This window comes from Trichechus manatus, unplaced genomic scaffold (genome assembly GCF_000243295.1).
Source record: "Trichechus manatus latirostris isolate Lorelei unplaced genomic scaffold, TriManLat1.0 scaffold00216, whole genome shotgun sequence".
Lineage (NCBI taxonomy): Eukaryota > Metazoa > Chordata > Mammalia > Sirenia > Trichechidae > Trichechus > Trichechus manatus.
This window is the reverse complement of record NW_004444152.1, coordinates 3,559,459-3,578,789: the sequence shown is the minus strand read 5'-3', so window position 1 is coordinate 3,578,789 and position 19,331 is coordinate 3,559,459. Positions and strand designations below refer to the sequence as shown.

At 56.2% G+C, this 19,331-nt stretch overlaps 3 protein-coding genes across 3 annotated transcripts in view; all 3 read right to left on the bottom strand.

Moving 5' to 3' along the window:
• Positions 1–113: 113 nt before the first annotated feature.
• Positions 114–2,070, bottom strand: APOC1 (apolipoprotein C1). The gene is made up of 3 exons (XM_004388789.1): positions 2,013–2,070; positions 1,378–1,525; positions 114–159 (listed from the first exon to the last, which is right to left on the bottom strand). Exons 1-3 carry the CDS (start codon positions 2,068–2,070, stop codon positions 114–116), a joined length of 252 nt encoding a protein of 83 aa, XP_004388846.1.
• A 4,566-nt stretch (positions 2,071–6,636) lies between these two features.
• Positions 6,637–9,035, bottom strand: APOE (apolipoprotein E). Its single transcript, XM_004388788.1, has 3 exons — positions 8,993–9,035; positions 8,112–8,301; positions 6,637–7,354 (listed from the first exon to the last, which is right to left on the bottom strand). The coding sequence occupies exons 1-3, from the start codon at positions 9,033–9,035 to the stop codon at positions 6,637–6,639; spliced, it is 951 nt and encodes a 316-aa protein (XP_004388845.1).
• A 4,379-nt stretch (positions 9,036–13,414) lies between these two features.
• The window catches only part of TOMM40 (translocase of outer mitochondrial membrane 40), a 15,191-nt gene continuing 9,274 nt past the window's right edge, over positions 13,415–19,331 (bottom strand). The window contains exons 7-10 of the mRNA XM_004388787.1: positions 15,608–15,730; positions 15,348–15,424; positions 15,129–15,231; positions 13,415–14,074 (exon numbers count right to left, since the gene is read on the bottom strand). Of these exons, the coding sequence (XP_004388844.1) occupies positions 13,935–14,074; positions 15,129–15,231; positions 15,348–15,424; positions 15,608–15,730 (443 nt within the window). The 3' untranslated portion in view covers positions 13,415–13,934. The remainder of the gene's footprint in view (positions 14,075–15,128; positions 15,232–15,347; positions 15,425–15,607; positions 15,731–19,331) is intronic.

The window sequence follows — 19,331 nt, the reverse complement described above, 5'->3', positions numbered from 1 at the left end:
TGGTGTAGGGGGATAAGGGGCATCATGGTGGCAGTCCTCAGCCTAGGGGCTCTGACATTTCAGCGTGGAGCGGGGACTGGCCACAGAAGAGAGGCAGACAGCCCTCCTGGTGTTTAGAAGGCAGTTTTGAGTTTCTCCTTCATTTTGTTGAACCAGCTCCTATTGGGGGGGGAGGATCATTTTTGCCTCTTCCTCCTAGGATGACCAATCCTACCTCCTGCCTGACTCCCTGATCTTTCCTTTCCTGATCTCCATGCCTTCCTTCTGCCAAGAAAATAGCAGGGCTCCCCACTGTCTGTGGGATTAGGAGAAGTCCTGGGCTGCTGGCCCAACTTCTGTGCCTGAGTTTCCCAGATGGACCAGAGCTCCTTGGAGTCAGAACACCTCTCCCTGGCCTGGCTTTCAAGGCCTGCTTTCTCTTGCTACCAACCCTTTCTCCAAGACTGCTCCTGCCCCAGCTGTGCCCTATTCACACAAAGGGACCTTCCAGCATCCAGGTGCCTTTGCCCAGGCTGTTCCTCCTGCCTGGATTGCCATGCTCTCCAGATATCCCTGGCTTGCTTCAGCTGGATTATTTACAGATCCTCCTGCCTCAGGGCCTTTGCACTCACCCTTCCACTGGGAACATTCTTCTCTAAGTTCTGCCTGGCTGGATTTCCCTAATCATTCAGACCTCACTCAAAGAGTTCTCTCCCAGGAAGACCCACCACCAAGTTTAAAGAAGCCCCTCCCCAATCCTTGGCTGTCCCATCTATTGCCTCATAGGTGCTTAGCTCTATTTGGATTTATCTCTTGACAGTTCCCTAGTCTATTGTCTGTTCACCCTACCTTTCTCTGGAGCTTTATCTCATCCATTCCCCTCCTTGGAATAGTTCCTGGCATTTAGCAGATGCTCAATAAATATTTGTTCATGAATGAATGATTCTTTAATTCCATAGCACCAAACAGAGCAAATGTTGGTTAAGGAACATATGGAGCATTCACAACGTGCCAGACACTATACAAGTCCTCCAGTTCAGGGTACCTCAGAACCCACCCATTTTACAGATGAGGAAACTTGAGTCTCATGGGCAGCCTCTGTCCCAAGATCATACAAGGAGCAGGGGTCTCCATCAGCCTGTGGACCCAGGTCTGTCTAATTCCTTGGGCCCTTCGCCACCCACCAGGGCTATCTCTGAAAGGTGTCTAGGAAGGGAGTCAGAGGACACATCCCCCAAGTATGAGTACCCTGAGATCTGGCTGTGTGACAACAGGCATGTTATCAGCCTCTCTGGGAGCTCTGCTTCCCCAATCTGTAAAAGGAGGAAGGGCCTTGGACTCCCCCCCAGCTCCACCCAGATACACCTCAGCCCTCCCAAGCCGGGGAAGGCGCCTAACCCGGTCTTGGCATAAATGTCACTCTGTTTGATTCTGTCAAAGGCTGCCTTGGCCTTGTCTTTCAGGGTATTTCCAAACTCCTTCAGCTTGTCCGGGATGCGCTCCAAGGTGGAAGAGAAGTCAGGGGCCGCCTGGGCTGGGGCTGGGCCTGCCGGGAAGACCAGAATGGAGGGGTGGCGGTACAAATTTTTCAGTATCGGGAGGCCTTAGGATGGGATTCCGGGGATGGGAAAAGGGATACTTAAATGTGAGTTTTTGGAGGTGACGGTGTTAGAATGGTGTGTACTGGAGAGACCCATGGCGCTCAAGCTGCTGGGAATCGCCTTACTCGCGCACTCTCCCTCCCCGCCCCTTTCCAGCCTATGGAAGCAGAATAGCCAATCCTGGGGAGGGTGAGAGTTAATACGTCATCGGTCGCTAGGGCTTCCCTAGGCAGATTTGCCGCCCGCGGCACCGCTTCTAGGAGAACTTGGAGACCTGTTGGGGTCACAGTGGGGGCTCCACGATGCTACGGAGACCCGGCACAGAAGGGGCTCCAAGAGCTCTCAAAAGTTCTCCAAACTTGAACCCCAGGCCCGCGGTCAGCTTCACGCTTCCAAATCCCAAACTCCCAAATCCTCCTACGCCATTTTTACCTTCCAAAACTATCGACAGAACCACCACCAGGACCGGGAGCGACAGGAGGAGTCTCATGGCGTGCCAGGAGGGGACTCTGAAGGCGAAGGCAGGGTGGAGGCGATCAGTGGCAGCCCTCCTCTCTCCCCCGCAGCCCCTCCAGCCCTCTCTTGTGCTCATGGGGCGTCCCTCCCAGGCACCCAACACCCACCTCGATCCGACGTAAGACTGCAGGTGGGAAGTCCTGGCCCCTGGTGCCTTTATCAGGCTGGGGAGGGGGCGGGGCGGGTTAATCTCCCTCCCCCCGAGCTGCTTCTTCCTTCCACCTCCCGGAGCCCACCCACCTTTTCTTCTCTCCGCCCCTGAATGGGGGAGAACGGGGCTCAGGTGGGGCCCACGCACGTCCTTTAGGCCCGGGAAGCCCCTCGCTGTTCAGCGCCTTCACCTCCCAATCTCCCTGACTTGGGTGTGTGGGGAGTCCTCAGACTCCAGAGCCCCTTACCCCTGCTGAGGGGACAGCCGTCACCCTCTCTCCCTGGCCCTCTCCCCTCTGGGGGCTCTCTCCTGCCCTACACCTATCTCCCAGCCTCAGGGGTGTCTCAGTAATCCTGGGGGGCCTCATTCCCCAATTCACAGTGTCCCCAGGCCTCCTCTTCCATTCCCCGTCTTACCAAGTCTTCTCAGCTCAAACAACCCTTACTCTTTGCCTCTGGGGGTCACCCAGTCAACCCTTCACGCTCCTAGCCTCCATGCCACCTCCCAACTCTCTTTCAAACTAGCCCTTCAAGCTCGCCACCGCCTACATCTGTACCCCAGACCTCCCTCAAGGTTATCTGGGGTCTTAACAGCTCCAAATCTCCCTTTATTTTGGGGGGGGGGTCTGTCTCTTCAGCTTGCCCAAACCCCAAAACCTCAGCTGTGAGGCTCCCAATATGTGTCCCCAGGCCCCCCACTCCATCCTGTTGGCTCCCTGACTCTCCAAGCCATGAGGCCCCTGTAAACACTCCATCTGCCCCCATGCCCCATTCACTCTCCGAGGCCCCTTCTTAGTGCTCTAGACATCCTGGCACTGAGCCACCAACACCCCCCCCCATAACCTCTTCCCTCCCACCACCACATCCGTCCCTCAGGGCTGGAGTCTAGTGCCCCCCTTCTTCCCTGTTATGAGCTGCTTTTGACCGATAGTGATCCCGGGCAGCTGGGGAGGCGAGGCTGGCTGGGTCTTCAGCACCGCCCCCCAACCACGTGTCAGATCCTGGGGTTGGGAGGGATGGTTGTGAAAGGGATGGCACAGACATCATGACCCTGGCAGGATTGCAACACCCCTCTGGCCAGCTCAGCGCTTCCAGTCCCTGTCAGCCCCCCAGTGCCTTCCCAGACGTCTGCTTCCCCAGTGAGCCCAGCACTCCCAGACATCCACCAGATGTCTGCTGTCCTCCCCACCTCACAAGAATAGGGTCGTAAACAACTCCCAGGCCTTTCCACTCTCATCTTCTCCTCAGCTGTGTTGTTAGTCACCAAGGAGCAGATTCTGACTCACAGTGACCCCATGTGCAGAGTAAGACTGCTCCATAGGGTCTTCAAGCTTGTGACCTTTTGGAAGCAGATCGCCAAACCTATCTTCTGAGGCGCCTTTAAGTGGTTTCACACTACCAACCTTTTGGCTAGTAGCCGAGCACTTAACAATTTGCACCACCCAGGGACTCCTTCTCATCTATAAGTGTTTCCGTTTTACAGATGAGGAAACTGAGCAACAGTCAAGTACATCCAATGGGTCACTGAAGAGCTATGAGGGAGGGGCTCTTTGTCCCTCCCCCCATTGCCAAACTCCAGGCTGTTTCCCTTCAGCCCCCGAATCCCTGCTGGGGTCAGCCCCTAACCCCCAGCACCCATTGCCGGCCTCTGTTCCAGAAACTACCTTTCCCAGCCCCTTGCTCCACTCTCTTGGCCTGATGGGGCTTTGGTGAGGTAGGGCACCCTCTCTCTCTGCTTAGATGTCTTCCTGGCTCAGAAATTCATGGAATCTCTGAGGGACCCTAGATAGACATGAGAAGTCATGATTCAGTTCTTCAAGGGGGAACATGGACATCTGAGGAAAACAGGCTCTGAGAAGATGAGGCCTGGAATTCATGAATCTCTGAGGGACCCTAGATAGACATGAGAATTCACGATTCAACTCTTCAAGGGGGAACATGGACATCTGAGGAAAACAGGCTCTGAGAGGATAAAGCTTGGAATTCATGGAATCTCTGAGGGACCCTAGATAGACACCAGAATTCACAGATTCAGCTCTTCAAGGGGAAACATGGATATCTGGGGAAAACAGGCTCTGAGAGGATAAAGCTTGGAATTCGTGGAATCTCTGAGGGACCCTAGATAGACACCAGAATTCACGGATTCAGCTCTTCAAGGCGGAACGCGGACATCTGAGGAAAACGGGCTCTGAGAAGGTGAGGCCCCAGCGCCAGGCACACAGTGAGTCAGTGGCAGCCCCAGCCCCCTGCTTCTGACCCCCTGACTTTTCCCCTTCTCACTGGGCCCCGGGTGAATCATGTCCCTGCGACAGGACCCCTCCTCCATGGGGTGCTCAGGGCAGCGCCAGAGAGACTGTGCCCTTGGGAGTGTGCGGGAGGAGCCAAAGTGGGCACAGGGCAGGGGACAAGCGCAGGCCTCGGCCCCGTCCCCTGTGGTGAGAGCCAGGCTCCCCTCCTCTGAGAGCTGAGGGGGTAGGAGAGGAGGAAAGTGCCCAAGGCTCTCTCACCTCTCAGCAGGGCCAATTCCCACCTCCCACCCAGCCCCAACCTCCACAGGGCCTGGCAGGGACCCTCACGGGGTGCGGTAGGAGGCCTCTCCCTTCTCCTCCCGCCCCACCCAGCCTGCACCCAGCACCCAATAGGCTCATTGGGAGAAAAAAAGAGGTAGACAACAGGGCTGGAAGAGAGCAGAAAAGAGGAGCTAGGGGCAGGGCAGGACAGCCCAGACACATGAAGGCAAGAGACAGAATGGAAGGAGAAGCAGAGACAAGATTAAGTGAAAAATTGTATGTGTAAAAATGGTTGAAATAGCAAATGTTTTGTTATGTATATATCACCTTTTTTTAAAGCACAAAAAAAGAAAGTGAATGAGAGAAAGTGAGAGGCAGAGGGAAGCAGAAACAGAGACTCAGGAAAGAGTGAAGGAAAGGGCTTGCTGAGAGCGAAGGAGAAAAGCCGAGAGGTGGACTCCGTACTCAGGAGACCCTGAGCTTTTAAGGGACCAGGTAAGAGTGGTGGTTGAACAATATGATGAACATAATTCTTGCCACTGAACTGTACGTGTGAAGAGTGTTGAAATGGTGTTTTGCTACATATATATTTACCACAATTAAAAAAGTGATGGGGGAAGACAAAACCAGATTAAAAAGGGAGGGGGAAACGAAACAAGCAGGGCCCCTGGAGCCAGAGAAACGGTAGGAGGCAGAGATAAAAGGTAGCAGCGGAGGAAAACAGGAAGCTGGGAAATGAAGCTTCTCAGGGGCAGCAGGACAGACTTGGCCAGGAGAGGGAGGGAGGCAGAATCGGATACGACTGGAGAGACGGAAGAATCCTGAGTGGATAAAAATAATGATAATAATAACGGCATTAGTCACGGGTCGTGTGGAGTCACAGCTTAATGTAGCAGATGTTATAAGCATGGGGAAACTGAGGCTCAGAGAAATTTTTTTTTTTCCTCAAGATCACACGGGGGAGTCAAGGGCAACAGCAGGATTTAACCGAGGGCGTTGAGTTTACTGCCGCTAACCAAAAGGTCGGCAGTTCGAATCCACCAGCTGCGCTCCTTGGAAACCGTATGGGGCAGTTCTACTCTGTCCTACAGGGTTGCTATGAGTTGGAATTGACTCAGTGGGGGTTTCGGAACAGGTAATTGTTCCAGAACTCTTGGATACAGAGACAGAATGGAAAGAGAGGCAGAAACAAGAGAAAATGATGAGCTGTGCACAAAAAAATGGTTGAAATGGCAAATGTTTTGTTGTATTTCACCACAGTAAAACAGTTTTAAAACCAAAATAAAAAAAGAGAAAGTGAGAGGCAGAGAGAAGCGGCAACAAAAAGAAAGCAGAAGACTCAGAAAGACCAAACCAAACCAGTTGCCATGGAGTAGATTCTGACCCATGGTGACCTCACATGTTACGGAGTAGGGTTTTCTTGGCTGTAATCTTTATGGAAGCAAATCACCAGGCCTTTCTCCCCTGGCACCTCTGGGTGGGTTGAAACTACCAACCTTTAAGTTAGGGTCCAGGGCAAACCATTTGTGCCACCCAGGTAGCCATCAGAAAGGGACAGAGAAAAGCAAAGGCAGGGAGGGTTAAAGAGAGAAGTGGAGACAAAGAAACACACACACACACACACACGATCACACATGGAGTCAGGCAGACGGGGCAGGATGGGAAATCATGTGGCCAGTGTGGGTAAGGAAAGAGAAACTGAGGCACAAGCTGTGAGAAACCACACACAGATGCTCAGCAGCTGCTGTGAAGCTCAGTGGATCTTTATTAAGCTCAGGCCCTCCAGGATAGCTGGGGCGGGAGCAGGGCCTCCTGCTGGAGGCAGGGAGGCAGGGGGCACAGGACAGGAGTGGTGCCTGCCAGGCAGCATGCCTGGGAGCTCAGTGATTCTCACTGGACACAGGGGTGGTGTTGGTGCCCACTGCCGCCTGCACCTTCTCCACCAGGCCAGCCCACTGGCGCTGCATATCTTCCACCAGGGGCTTGAACCAGCTCTTGAGGCGGGCCTGGAAGGCCTCGGCCTGCAGGCGTATCTGGGTGGCCTGCTCTTCCACCTTGCCGCGCACCTCCTCCAGCTGCTCGCGCACCTCCTCCAGGTGGTCGCGGGCCCGGCCGCCCACCTCCTCTAGCCGCCCGCGCAGCCGCTGGCCCCAGGCCTCGGCGCGATCCTGCAGCGGCTGGCCGACCAGGGGGCCCATGGTGGCAAACCGCGCGCGGCCCCGCTCCAGCAGTGGCACCACGCGCTCACGGATAGCACCCACACCACGCTCGGCGCCCTCGCGGGCCCCGGCGCGATACACAGCCAGGCGCTTCTGCAGGTCCTCAGCGTCCCGCAGCAGCCGCTTGCGCAGCTTGTGCAGATGCAAGGTGAAGCGCGTGCGCAGCTCCTCGGTGTTCCGGCCCAGCACGGCCTCCAGCTCGCTGCGGTACTGCGCCAGGCGGTTGCGCACGTCCTGCATGTCGGCGCCCAGCCGCGCCTGCGCTGCCTGCAGCTCCTTGGACAAGCGTGCCTTCGTCTCCTCTGCCACCGGGCCCAGCTGGGCATCCAGCTCTTGTTTGTAGGCAGACACTTCATTCATGGTCTTCTCCATCAGCACCCTGCGGGCCAAGGGGCAGCAGAGGATGAGAGGGACAGGCGAAAGTGTGTGGAGAGAAATAGGGGGAAACGCAAGACAGTTATGGAGCACAGACCCAAAAGAGGGAGAGGAGACAGAGAGTGGAGAGATAGACACTAAGAAGGGGCTCGGAAGGAGAGTAAAGGAAGGACAGAGACAGAATAATGAAGTGTGTTGTTAGTTGCCCTGGACTCGTTTCCAACTCATGGCGACCCCGTGTGTTACACAGTAGAACTGGTCCGTAGGGTTTTTAAGGCTGTGACCTTTCATGCGCAGGTCGCCAAGCCTTTCTTCTCAGCTCCCCTGGGTGGGTTTGAACTGCCAACCTTTCAGCTAGTAGTTCAGCACTTAACTGTGTGGGCCACCAAGGGCCTCCTTAAAAAACCAAACCCACTCCCGTGGAGTCTATTCCAACTCATTGCCACCCTACAGGACGTAGCAAAACTGCCCCACAGGGTTTCCAAGGAGCACCTGGTGGATTCAAACTGCCAACCTTTTGGTTAGCAGCCGTAGCTCTTAACCACTACGGCACCAGGGTTTCCAGGGCCTCCTTAGGAGATCAGAAAGCTCATCAGAGAATGGTCAAGAAAAAGAGTTGGAAATGGAGACAGAAAGCAAAAACGGAGAGACCCAGACCCCCAAGAGTTAGTGATGGGGAGGGAGAGAAATCCAGACCCGCAGAAGCTGAGTCTGGAGGGAGCCACAGCCGGGAGGGTCAGGGGCTGGGGTAGGGTACTCACGTCAGCTCCTGGATGATCTGGGCACTGCGCAGCTCCTCCTGAACCTCCTCAGACAGTGTCTGCACCCAGCGCAGGTAGTCCCAGAAGCGACCCAGTGCCAGCTCCCAGGGCTGGCTGCCCTGCTCCCCGGCCCGCTCATGAGCAAACAGCATCTCGGGCTCCAGCTCCACCTCCACGTCGGCCTGGCATCCTGCACGGAGCAAGTTCCCGACTGGTTAGGGCCCTTCTGCCCCTCAGGGTACCCAGTACTTGGTATGCAGTAGGTGCTTCACAAATGCTCATGGGCCTCTTTGGAGCAATGGTGGACAGGGAGGGGGTAGAGGAACACCCTGTCTGTTTAATCACTGGGCGAGCATTTACTGACTGTGTGCCCCATGTAGGGCCACACTGGGGGGATGGAGGCTAAGAATCATCATCTCTGACTGGTGCATATCTAGCGCTGCCTACCTGCTAAGCGCTTCATGTATATACAGTAAAACCTGCGAAAGCTGGAACCTGTGTAAGGCGGAAACCTGCAGAAAAGGAAAACTCAAATATTTTCCACTAATAGCGATAGAACAGTGGTAAGCTGCATTCTGTCAAAGGTGGAAAACTTTGGAGATCTGGGCAAACAAGGCAGTCCTGTCGAGTTCCGGCTCTCACAGGTTTCACTGTATTAAGTCGTCCAGACAACCCTAGGTAGTAGAAACTCTTAGAGAGAGGTCCCGTTTTAAGGATAGGGGAAACCGAGGCCCAGAGAGATGAAAACAGGTGCTCAGACCTGGGCCTGTCCTCCACGGGAAGACAGACTCACAGAACAAGGGGCCCAGGACCAGATCCGGCAAGGGGTAAATGTGGAAGTGGGAGTGATCAGGGAACCTGAGCAAGCCCCGCCCCCATACCTGCCAGGAGGGAAACCACCAACACAGCCCACAGAACCTTCATCTTCCGGGCAGCGATTGGTCCGTCTGCGAAAGGAGAGAGATGTCCATCGACAGCTCAGTCCCAGAGCCCTGCCCCACCCCAGGCCAGATGGGCCACAGCCTAAACCAATCACAAACACATACCTAGTGGCCTCTCCATTGTCTTGTTAAGTCCTTCATTCTCTTCTCCTATCTCCCCAATCCCAGGTGGGCTTCAGTCGCCAAATTCCATCTCCCTCTTCCAGGGTTCAAATTCCACTCCCCACCCACCCATCCCCCACCCCCCGTGACGGGTGCCATTCCAGTTCCAACCGGGCTTCCTAAATTCCCACTTCAGTCCTCATTCTGCCTTCACATTCAAATCTCCAACTTCACATCTACGCGCTGTCTTCCACGTGTTAATTCATGGAATCCTCATTTTAAAATCCTCCCTCAAGTCGAGGATCTAGCCACCCTGCCCCCCTCATCCCCCGCCGCGCTGCTGCCCCTACGCCACCAATTAAGGAGGATGGAGCACACAGTAGGTGCTCAATAAATGACAGTGACAATTCCTGGGATGTGCCTATGGCTTGTTTTCTGGTTCTGCCTACAGGTCCAACTGCTTTCTCTGGCCCCCTCCTCAGCCGAGATGGGGGACCTCAGCCCTCCACTGGATCCAGTCCCCTGCCCCAGGCCTCACCCCCGCCTTCCGCTTTCGTCCTGACCCAGGCATAGGACAGTCGCCTTCTCTCCCCCAGTCCGTCTCCACCAACTCTCTAGAGCTTTCTTCATTCCCTCCCTGCCCCAGACTCTTTTTTCCCTGGAGGCCAGAGTTCCCGGGGTCCCAAGACACACCCTCCCAGAGGTCCCTTAGCTGGGGGCACCGACACACTGCCCCAGACACCCCTGGGCTGGTAGTCCCACTGCCCCGGACCCTGCATCTTACCGGCTCCCAGGAAGGATCGTCCTTCGCCTCCGCTCAGGCTGAGTAGAACTCCGGGATCCGGGACTCGTTCAATTATAGGGCTCCCCCTGCCCCGCCCCCTCCCCAAGGGCCAGGCCGGGCTAGGCCCGCCTCTAGTCACGAGGTGGGCTGTATCTCTCCCTCCCGCCCCCCACAGGGCGGAAGAAGGAGGTGGGGCTTGTAGGCCCTGTGGCCTGTGCCCCCTCAGCACCCAGGAAGAGAGGTGACACCTCACCCAGGAACCCTGGTGCCCTCCTCTATTCTAGGGTGCTGGGCACAAAAGGGGACCAGGCAGGCCTTGGAGCACCCATTACCCCTACCCCTTACCCCTACTGTGTGGATGAATAAAATTTGGGGTGGAGGCTGGTGGAGCTTGGACTTCAAGTTTCTGGGGGAGCAGGGGCTGGGGCCTTGGACTCCTGGGTCTGAGGGAGCAGGGGGCTGGGGGCCTTGGACTTCTGGGTCTGAGGGAGGAGGGGCTGGGGGTCTAGACTCCCGGGTCTGAGGGAAGAGAGGGCTGGGGGCCCAGGCTCCTCGGTCTGAGGGAGTTGGGGGTCTGGACTCCCGGGTCTGAGGGAGTTGGGGGCCCAAACTCTTGGGTGTGAGGGAGGGAGGTGTCTAGGGTGCTGGATCTTTTGGTCTGAGAGAGGGGACTAAGGTTTGAATTCCTAGGTCTGAGGGAGGAGGGGGCTGGGGACTTAGACTTTTGGACCCAGAGAGAGGAGAGGGCTTAGTAGACGCTTGGGCCCAGAGAGAGGAGGGGGCTAGAGTTCTGGGTCTGAGGGAGGAGGGGTGTAAAAATGGCATGGCGGAGGTGTCTCACCTCCTCTAACTTCACGAAGTAGGAAGAGAATCAAGATCAACAGCACGAGGATGATTCCTTGAGGTAGAGGTCAGACATACCTCCACCCTCCAATCTTTTCACCGATTCTGACACCAGCCGTCCCTCCCAGGCACTGTTTCTCTGCTTGGTTCAATAATTCATTGTAATAGCCACACAACTAACAGACCATACTCACGATTATGGTTTATTAGGGAAGTACAGGTTACAAGTCAGGATCAGGAATGACTCGGGATACAGTTCTTCAGTCAGGACAGCGGTAGGCAGGCGTCTCCCTCAGCCCCTGGGCCTGGCCTGTGCCCTGCTCGTGCAAGTGTCACAAAGTTCTTTAGCTCTCCCAACAAGTGCCCAGAGGCGCCCCACTCTGCCAGTAAGCCTCCTGCCTGAAGGCGATCAGCTCTCACGCCCCGGGTCGGCGTACTCACTGAAGCCGCCTAGATGCACGGGTCGGGAAGCCCACTGCGCCATCTTGTGCCAGTCTCCTGGTTCTGCTGCTGCCGTTTCCCTGCTGCTGCTTCTCGCTGTCTCGCACTGTATCCGGAGTCAGGGTTGTCTGTCTCCTGGGTCTCGGAGGTTCTCAGTGCGGGGACCTCGGGCCCAAAGGACGCACTCCACTCCTGGCTCTTCTTCCTTGGTGGTAGTGAGGTCCCCCCCTTTCCGACTCTGGGATGGCTCTTTTAAGCCTAGCAGGATGGCAAAACTGACCAATCCTTTTGTTAGGGTTCCATACACTTTATTTGCATGGTCCCACAAGGGTGCCGTGCACCTTACTTGCATCATTAGCAAGCTGTCCAATCCCCTTGGTGGGCCACAAGCACCTTATTTCCATAGTCCGACCCAGCCATTTGGTGGGAGTTACAAGACCACGGCAAGAAAGGCCACATAAAAGCGATCCATCACACTGCGAGGGGGCTGGACCTAGAGAGAGGAGGGGGCTGGAATTCTGGATGCCCAGGTCTGAGGAAGGACGGCGCTGGGGGCCTGGACTCCTGGTCTGAAGGTTTGGAGTTCTGGAGTCCAGGGTCTGAGGGAGGAGGCTAGGGGCCCAGACAGAAATGGGATGGGAAGGGCGGGGACATCGTAACACAGCTGCTAAAGCCTAGGCTTGGAGCAGGAAACTAAGCTGAGTCGTGGTTCCACCACTTTGGCCGTGACCTTGGGCACTGGCGAGCCCCTCTCTGTCACTTTCCCCATTTGGGAAATGAGGACCCAGCACTTCCCTCCAGCACAGGTGTTGTGGACCAAGAGCTGCCCAGGGATTGTGCCTTTCACAGGGCTTTGAAAAGCAGAGTTGCTCAGTTAGCACTGTGGACTCTGGAACCAAACAGCCTGGTCTCGGAGCCTGGCTCTGCCAGTTGCCAGCTGTGTGGCCTTGGGCAAATGACCTAGCCTCTCTGAGCATTTCTTCATCTATAAAACCAGGAAAATAACAGTGCCTACACCAGTTTGGAGATGCAAGAAGCTAACATATATAAAAAGTACTGAGAACGGTCCTTGGTTCACAGTAGGTGCTACATTAGGGCTAACTGCTGTGGCCTGCCCCAGTGAGCAAACGGTGGCATTCTAGTTACATCAATCCTGGCTGTCTGACAGAGACACCTGAGGTTAGGAACTGAGGCAAATGGCAAAGCTGCACAGGAAGAATTGGAGTTGGGATTCATTCCTGGTTCCGTGAAGGGGTGGGGACACTGGATTCTTTGGGGTCAGAAGAGGCCGAATATCTGGTCCCTAGCATGGAGCCCCAACGCTAAGCCAGGCCCGGGACTGCCTGCTTTGGCCTCAGAGGGCACTCGCAGGAAGGTGAGGTGGCTTGGCGGGGTAACTAGGGGTCCTTCTGCCCAGCAGCCTCCCTCTCCCAGACTGCTGAGGAGAGACAAGAAAGGGTTTCAGTTCCTGTCTGGAGAGAGGTGCAGAGCAGTGTCTGCAGTTCACCTAAGGTCAAGTTGGCCAAAACCCTGGGCTCCTCCCTCCCCAGCTTTAGATGCTGAGACACAGGTGACCCACCAGCCACTGCTCTATCAAGACCCAGGAGCCTGAGCCCCCTCCCCTCCCAAGCCCTCTCCCCTCAGCAGCAGTTCTTAGTAATTCTCGAGCTTTTCCAATCACTTGAATCTTTTGTGAAGCTTCTGAAAGCTCTACCTTCCTATCAGAACAAAGTTGTCACATCCCATCACACCCATCACCTTTTGGAATCTGGGGGGCAACTCTGGGCTTGCAACTCCCTGCCCCCACCCAAACGCAGCAACATCTTCACCCCTATTGCTTGGGTAAGCAGGGGCAAAGTCCTCTCAAGACACTCTGGCCTGGCCAAGCCGGGGTGAGTGACCTTGAGATGCGGCCTCCTGTGAGGGAAGGCGTGCGGGTGGGAGTCACGGGGAGCCTGTGTGATCTCGGGCCAGCACTTCCCCTTGGAGGTGGGTTGACAAAGGCAGCTGCCAAGTATGAATCCCCAACAGGCTGGTGACCTTGCAGCCCTGGTTCTCCTAAGGCCCCCTCTACTGGCACGTCATGGGAAAGGCGGCCGCGGGGAGGAATCAAGGGAGGCAAGGAACAAAGGCGGCCGTGGGGACCGGAGACACAGACCTAGGAAAACAGAGGGGCCCCGTCTCACTTTTTTCCATGTGTATTTTTTGTTGTTTTTTCTTTTTTTTTCTGTAAAATGTCCCGGTTCTTCCATAACTTATAAACATGATTTATACCGAGGGGTGGGTGGGAAAAGGGATGGGCAGGCTGACCGGGGGGATGGGGAAGCTCCTCCTCTTGCTGCCCCATGAGGGGGGCCGAGCCCTGGGCCCTCTGGGGAATGGGGACACCCCAACCTCCTCCCTGAGGTCGTCTGGTCCGGCCACCTCTGCCCCTGGTACTCAGAATCCCGAGTGCCCCTTGATTCCAGAATCCCTTCCAGGACCCCAAGGCCCACTGGGCGGCCCTCGTGCTCAGAGTCCTGAAGCGCCCCTTGGTTCGACAATTCCCTCCTCAGCTGCTGGGGTTATGGGTCCCCTCCTTTCTGCTGCCCCTTGGCCCCCAAGGAGGCAGGGAAGGGAGGAAGAGGCAGGGCTCGAGTCTCCCCTCCATGGCTGGGGGAGGGGAGGTGGGGTCTGAAGGAGGAAGGGCTGGAAGGTGGGCCCAGGTGGGGCTCAGCCGATGGTGAGGCCAAAGCCACACTGGAACTTGTTTTTGCGGTGGTTCAGGAAGGCCCCAAGAGCCAGGGTCAGGGGCAGTGGCGGGAGCTTCTTCTCCAATGTGGCACCCACAATCCAGTTGCTGTCCACGGAGCCTGTGGGCAGAGCGCTGGGGTGAGAGGTGTGCAGGGTCCCCACCTGTTCCCGTGCAGTCAAGCTTCACGCCACCTCGGACACCAGCCAGGCTGACTGCTGACCATGCAGTGCCAGCCACCCGGAAACTCTAACGCACCCCAAGTATCCTACACCCCTGGTTGCAACTGCCTCACCCCTCTTCCACCTCAGTGACACTCCCCCACGCCTCTCCCCTGTCCCAGCCCTGCCCACAGTGGACTGTCACTCTCTGGGGATGGGTCTATTCCCCCACAGTGAGCCCTGTAAGGACAAGGCCTGGTCACCGCTGTGTCCCCGGCACTGCCCAACACAGGGCCAAGCACAGCGTTGGTGCTCAGAGTATCTGTTGAATAGATGACTAGAATTTCTTCTGGGGACACGCACAGAACCTTTGGATGCACACACACTGTGTGCAACTGTCCCTGCCACCCAGGAGGCAGGGATTACAGCTCACTCAACACGGGCAGGGAGGCAACAGAGCGGGAACCTGGCTGGTTCTAGAGGGAGGGGTTGAGAAGCAGGCAGGGAAGGTAGGTTCCAGAGCAAACGCATCTCTGGGCCTCACCACGGCCTCCTGGAGCCCCAACCCAGGCTGCCTGAGTGGGCCTGACCAGGGGGTTTTCCCATGGGCACAATCTGAGAGGCACGGGGACTGGAGACCAGAGACCAGGACTAAGTCGGTCAGCCTGGGCTGAGGTTCTTCTGCATCTGGCTGTGACCATGGAACCCTGGGAGCCTCAGTTTTCTCTAATGTGAGATGAGTTGGGGGAGGGCCGCACGCAGAGTGGGTGCCAGCGGCCTGGTCAGGGTGGGATGGGACTGCGTAGCAGCTGCTCGGCCCACACCCAGCCCAGACACATCCACCTGATGCCCCAGGGTGGGGCCCAGGCGCGGCCACTCTTGATGAGCCTTCCTGGATAATTTGGAGGCTCACAGAAGTCCCTGAACACTGTCCTGTGTCAGCTCCTTTGGTCTCCACGCCCACTCAGAGCTGAGTCACAGCTGTTTTCCACGCAGGGAAACTGAAGTCTGCACCTTTGAAGAGGAGGTTGGCCTTGGGCAGGTCCAGCTGGTACCCGAAGGAGACACTCGTGTCCTGCATCCTTGTGCTGGCCTCAAACTCCACACCCACTTGCAACTGGAGGGGCCGGGAACACAGAGTTAACGTCCCAGCAGGGGGACCCCCAGACACACCAGCCCCTGGCGATCCAAGCTGCACGCACCACGTGCACAGCTGGTCCCCGAGCAGCTCACCTGCTCACTGGCTTTGTGGTAGTACGTCGCGTGCATGCCAGCCTGGCCCAGTGTTACTGTCGCTAACCAGTTGTTCACTGAGAGAGAGTTGGGGAGACGAGGGGACAGATTACCAAGGGGACCTGGGGGATACCTCCTCCCTCAGACCCAGGAGTCCAGGCCCGCAACTTCCTCAGACCTAGGTGTCCAAGCCCCGAGCCCTCTCCTCCCTCAGACCCAGGAGTCCACCCCCAACTCCTACCCGCAGACCCCAGGCTCACACGTGTATTTCCCAGCTAGAGACATGACAGTGCCCTCCTCCCCTGGCCGCCGGTGGTAGACCAGCTCTCCGCCCAGCGCCAAACACGGCGTGATGCTCTGGAGGTAGTGGGCCACGAGGATTCCTGTAGGAGATGGATGGGAGGTTTATTCTGGTTTGGTGGTCAGTTTCCACTCAGCCAGGGGTCTGGGATGGGTGCCCTCCCTCCTCCCTCTCCAGGAAGCCTTCCGGGCTTGCCCATGCTGGCAGGCTCAGGCCATGTCTGCTCCTCACTCCTGGCCCACGACCGAGGAGTCCCCACGTGACCTGTGGGACCTCATTGGTCTGCACAGCCCTGTGAGGCCAGCACTCACTGGATACCATGTACAGAGAAGGTCACAGCAGCTGAGGGGAGCAAGGTCACCCTCCTGGGGTCACACTGCGTATCAAGGGCAGACGCCAGGCCTCTAACCTTCCCCCATCTCAGGCTCTGAACCACTCTGCCACTGAGAGGCAGGACAGCAGGGTCATTAAGAGAACATCCTGGGGTTGGACCGCTTGGCAGTGGAGTGACCATGGGGTACTATCCACGTCCCGTGTGGCTGGCGTCCACAGGATGACCTCTGTGGGGTGACGCAGACAGAACGAGGGATGGAGCCCGGTGTAAAGGCTGGGCCTGGCTGCTGCGATCACCCGCTCCTCTGAGGACCACGTCTGGGCTCCCTGCCCCTCCAGCAGGGACAGTTCTAAGGCTGGTGTGTGCCACCACGGGGCTGAGCTCCTTGAACCCCAGGCCTCAGGCCCAAGATGGATTCGCTTCTGTCTCTGGAGCTGAAGAGAGTGAGTGGACCCCACACATGTGGTTTTAGAGAAGGAAGAAGGAGGAGCAGAGAACTGGGAAAGACACATATATTGTTCTGACTCACAGCAACCCTATACATACATACATACATATGGACATGCAGACAGACAGACAGACAGAGAAGAAAACACAGTCAGAAAAAGAGATGGAAGAAGAAGCACGTTTAAGACTCCCCAGTGGAGAAACAACACCGAGACTGAGCAGACACAAGGCTTAGAGATCGCCGCCCAGGGACACGGGGAGTCAGGGCACAGGAGGGAACCAAGGGCGTGAAGCACACAGCGGTGAGAAGATGCTCCCCAGACAAAGCCAGAAACACAGGCTGAGGGCCTGACCCTAGGGAGTGGGGCTGCCTGCAGGGCTCCCGGCTCTCTGAGGTGCCAGGGATTGTGGTCAAGAACAGGGGCCTCCCACACTGGCAGGCAGCCCCCAAGATGGGCCAGGTGGGACAGAGGGAGGCGGAGGGCTCTCAGCGAGGTTGCTGGCGTTGTCCCCTTGAGTGGCATGCACAGTGGGGGGCTGGAGCTGGTCCCTACGGGCTCCTGAAAGCCAACTGTGCCTCCAAGGAGTAAATGATAGAAATCAGCCCCCGATGCCCATGCCAATGGTCAGCATCACCCCATGCCTTCAGTTGAGGGGGAAACTGAGGATCACTGAAGGAAAAGCAGCTGTTTAAAGTCACACAAGATGACAGGGATTTCTACTCAGGGTCTCTGATCTCTCAGTGCTGGCAACTGTTGGGACCCCCCGCCCCCAGGCTCAAAGGTCTTTCCAGCCATCCCTCCCCTCCATCTCCCAGTCTCTCCCCCTCCAAGCCACCTCACACAGAGCGAACGTGACCCTGTCCCTCCCCTGCCCAGAACCTACCACGGCTCCCCAAGCGCTCTCGGGAGATGATCCCAGCTCCTCACATCACAGCTACAAGGCCCTGTAGGGCTGGGCCCCAGCTTCAAATCGGAGCTGCTCCCCCTCCCAACACAGCCAGACACCATCCTCTAGGCTACAGGAATCCGCAGAGATCCTTGCCTGCCGGGTCTGGCCAGCTACGCACCTGCACCTCACTACTGCCTGGACCTGGCTACTTCTCACACACCCCCTGGCCTGAGCCACCATCGTACGGCACCAGTGCAGTCGCCCCTCTGGGTGTCCCTGCTTCCACCCCATCCCCTGGAGTTGATGAGACAGACAGCAGCTATGGGGAGCCTGTGGGAGCCCCAGAGTTCTCGCTCGGCACCCATTCTCTCGGCTCCGGCCTCCCTGGCATTTCTGCTGTTTCTGCAGCACGATCCCTCCTCTGGGCCTGCTCCCACTCCGGCTGCCGGCCTCGGGCCACACCGCCTCTGAAGTTCTCCTGACCCCTCTCTCCCCACTTCCAGCTCCTTAACTCACTTTGTCTCTTCTAGGACACTCATCCATACCCATGTACCCTCCGTGGACAATGAGCTTCAGTGGTTCTCAGCCGGGACAATTTCACTCGCCAGGGGATGTGTGGCAATGTCTGAAGACATCTGTGGCTGTCCCAGCTGTGAGGGGACGCCGCTGGCGTCCAGTGTGTACATGCATAGGCCAGGGATGCTGCTTGACACTGTACGCTGCAGAGGACAGCCCCACCATGAAGAACGACCTGGCCCCAAATGTCAATACTGCCGAGGCTGAGAAACCGTGGACTGGGTTCCTGCGTGTTCGAGTGCTTAAAACAGCACCTGGCAGTTCACGTCAGGTGTGGGCGAGTCGGTTCCGACTCACAGCGACCCCGTGTACAACAGAATGGAACACTGCCCCATCCTGTGCCATGCTCACATTCGTTGTTATGCTTGAGCCCACTGTTGTGGCCACTGTGTCAATCCATCTCTTCCTTTTTCCCCTGACCCTCTACTTTACCAAGCATGATGTCCTTCTCCAGGGACCGGTCCCTCCTGATAACATCTCCAAAGTATGTGAAACGAAGTCTCGTCATCCTTGCTTCTAAGGAGCATCCTAGCTGTACTTCAAGACAGAATTCTTCTTCAGTCTTCCTTATTCATAACAATTTACGGACAACATTGCTCAGAATGGGAATTCCAGAACACTTAACTGTGCTCACGCGGAACCCGTACATAGATCAAAAGGTAGTCCTTTGAATAGAATAAAGGGATACTGCATGGTTTAAGGAAAGGTGTGTGTCAGGGCTGTATCCTTTCACCATACTTATTCAATCTATATGCTGAGCAAATAATCTGAGAAGCTGGACTATATGAAGAACGGGACATCTGGACTGGAGGAAGACTCATTAACAACCTGCGATATGCAGATGACACAATCTTGCCTGCTGAAAGTGAAAAGGACTGGAAGCACTTACTGAAGAAGATCAAAGACCACAGCCTTCAATATGGATTACACCTCAACATAAAGAAAACATAAATCCTCACAACTGGATCAATAAGCTACATCATGATAAACGGGGAAAAGACTGAAGTTGTTAAGGATTGCGTTTTATTTGGATTCACAAACAACACCCATGGAAGCAGCAGTCAGGAAACCAAACGATGGATTGCACTGGGCAGATCTACTGCAAAAGACCCCTTTAGAGTGTTAAAAAGCAAAGATATCACTTTGAAGACTAAGGTGCGCCTGACCCAAGCCATGGTATTTTCAATCACCTCATATGATGTGAAAGTCAGACAATGAATAAGGACAATGGAATCTCATAGGTGATCAATAAAAATATGTCCTGTCAGGTCATGGAAGCCCCACAGACACATCCAAACTCCCTGAGGGACTGAATTGCTGGGCGGAGGGCTGTGCGGACCATGGTCTCGGGGAACATCTAGCTCAATTGGCATGACACAGCTTATAAAGACAATGCTCTACATTCTACCTTGGTGAGTAGTGTCTGGGGTCTTAA

Coding starts and splice junctions, on each gene's coding strand:
- APOC1 (XM_004388789.1), bottom strand. CDS start 2,070: ATGAGACTCCTCCTGTCGCTCCCGGTCCTGGTGGTGGTTCTGTCGATA. Junction 1,526..2,012: donor TCTGTCGATAGTTTTGGAAG/GTAAAAATGGCG, acceptor TCTTCCCGGCAG/GCCCAGCCCCAGCCCAGGCG. Junction 160..1,377: donor GACATTTATGCCAAGACCGG/GTTAGGCGCCTT, acceptor CCCCCCCAATAG/GAGCTGGTTCAACAAAATGA.
- APOE (XM_004388788.1), bottom strand. CDS start 9,035: ATGAAGGTTCTGTGGGCTGTGTTGGTGGTTTCCCTCCTGGCAG. Junction 8,302..8,992: donor GGTGGTTTCCCTCCTGGCAG/GTATGGGGGCGG, acceptor TGCTCCGTGCAG/GATGCCAGGCCGACGTGGAG. Junction 7,355..8,111: donor CAGATCATCCAGGAGCTGAC/GTGAGTACCCTA, acceptor CTTGGCCCGCAG/GGTGCTGATGGAGAAGACCA.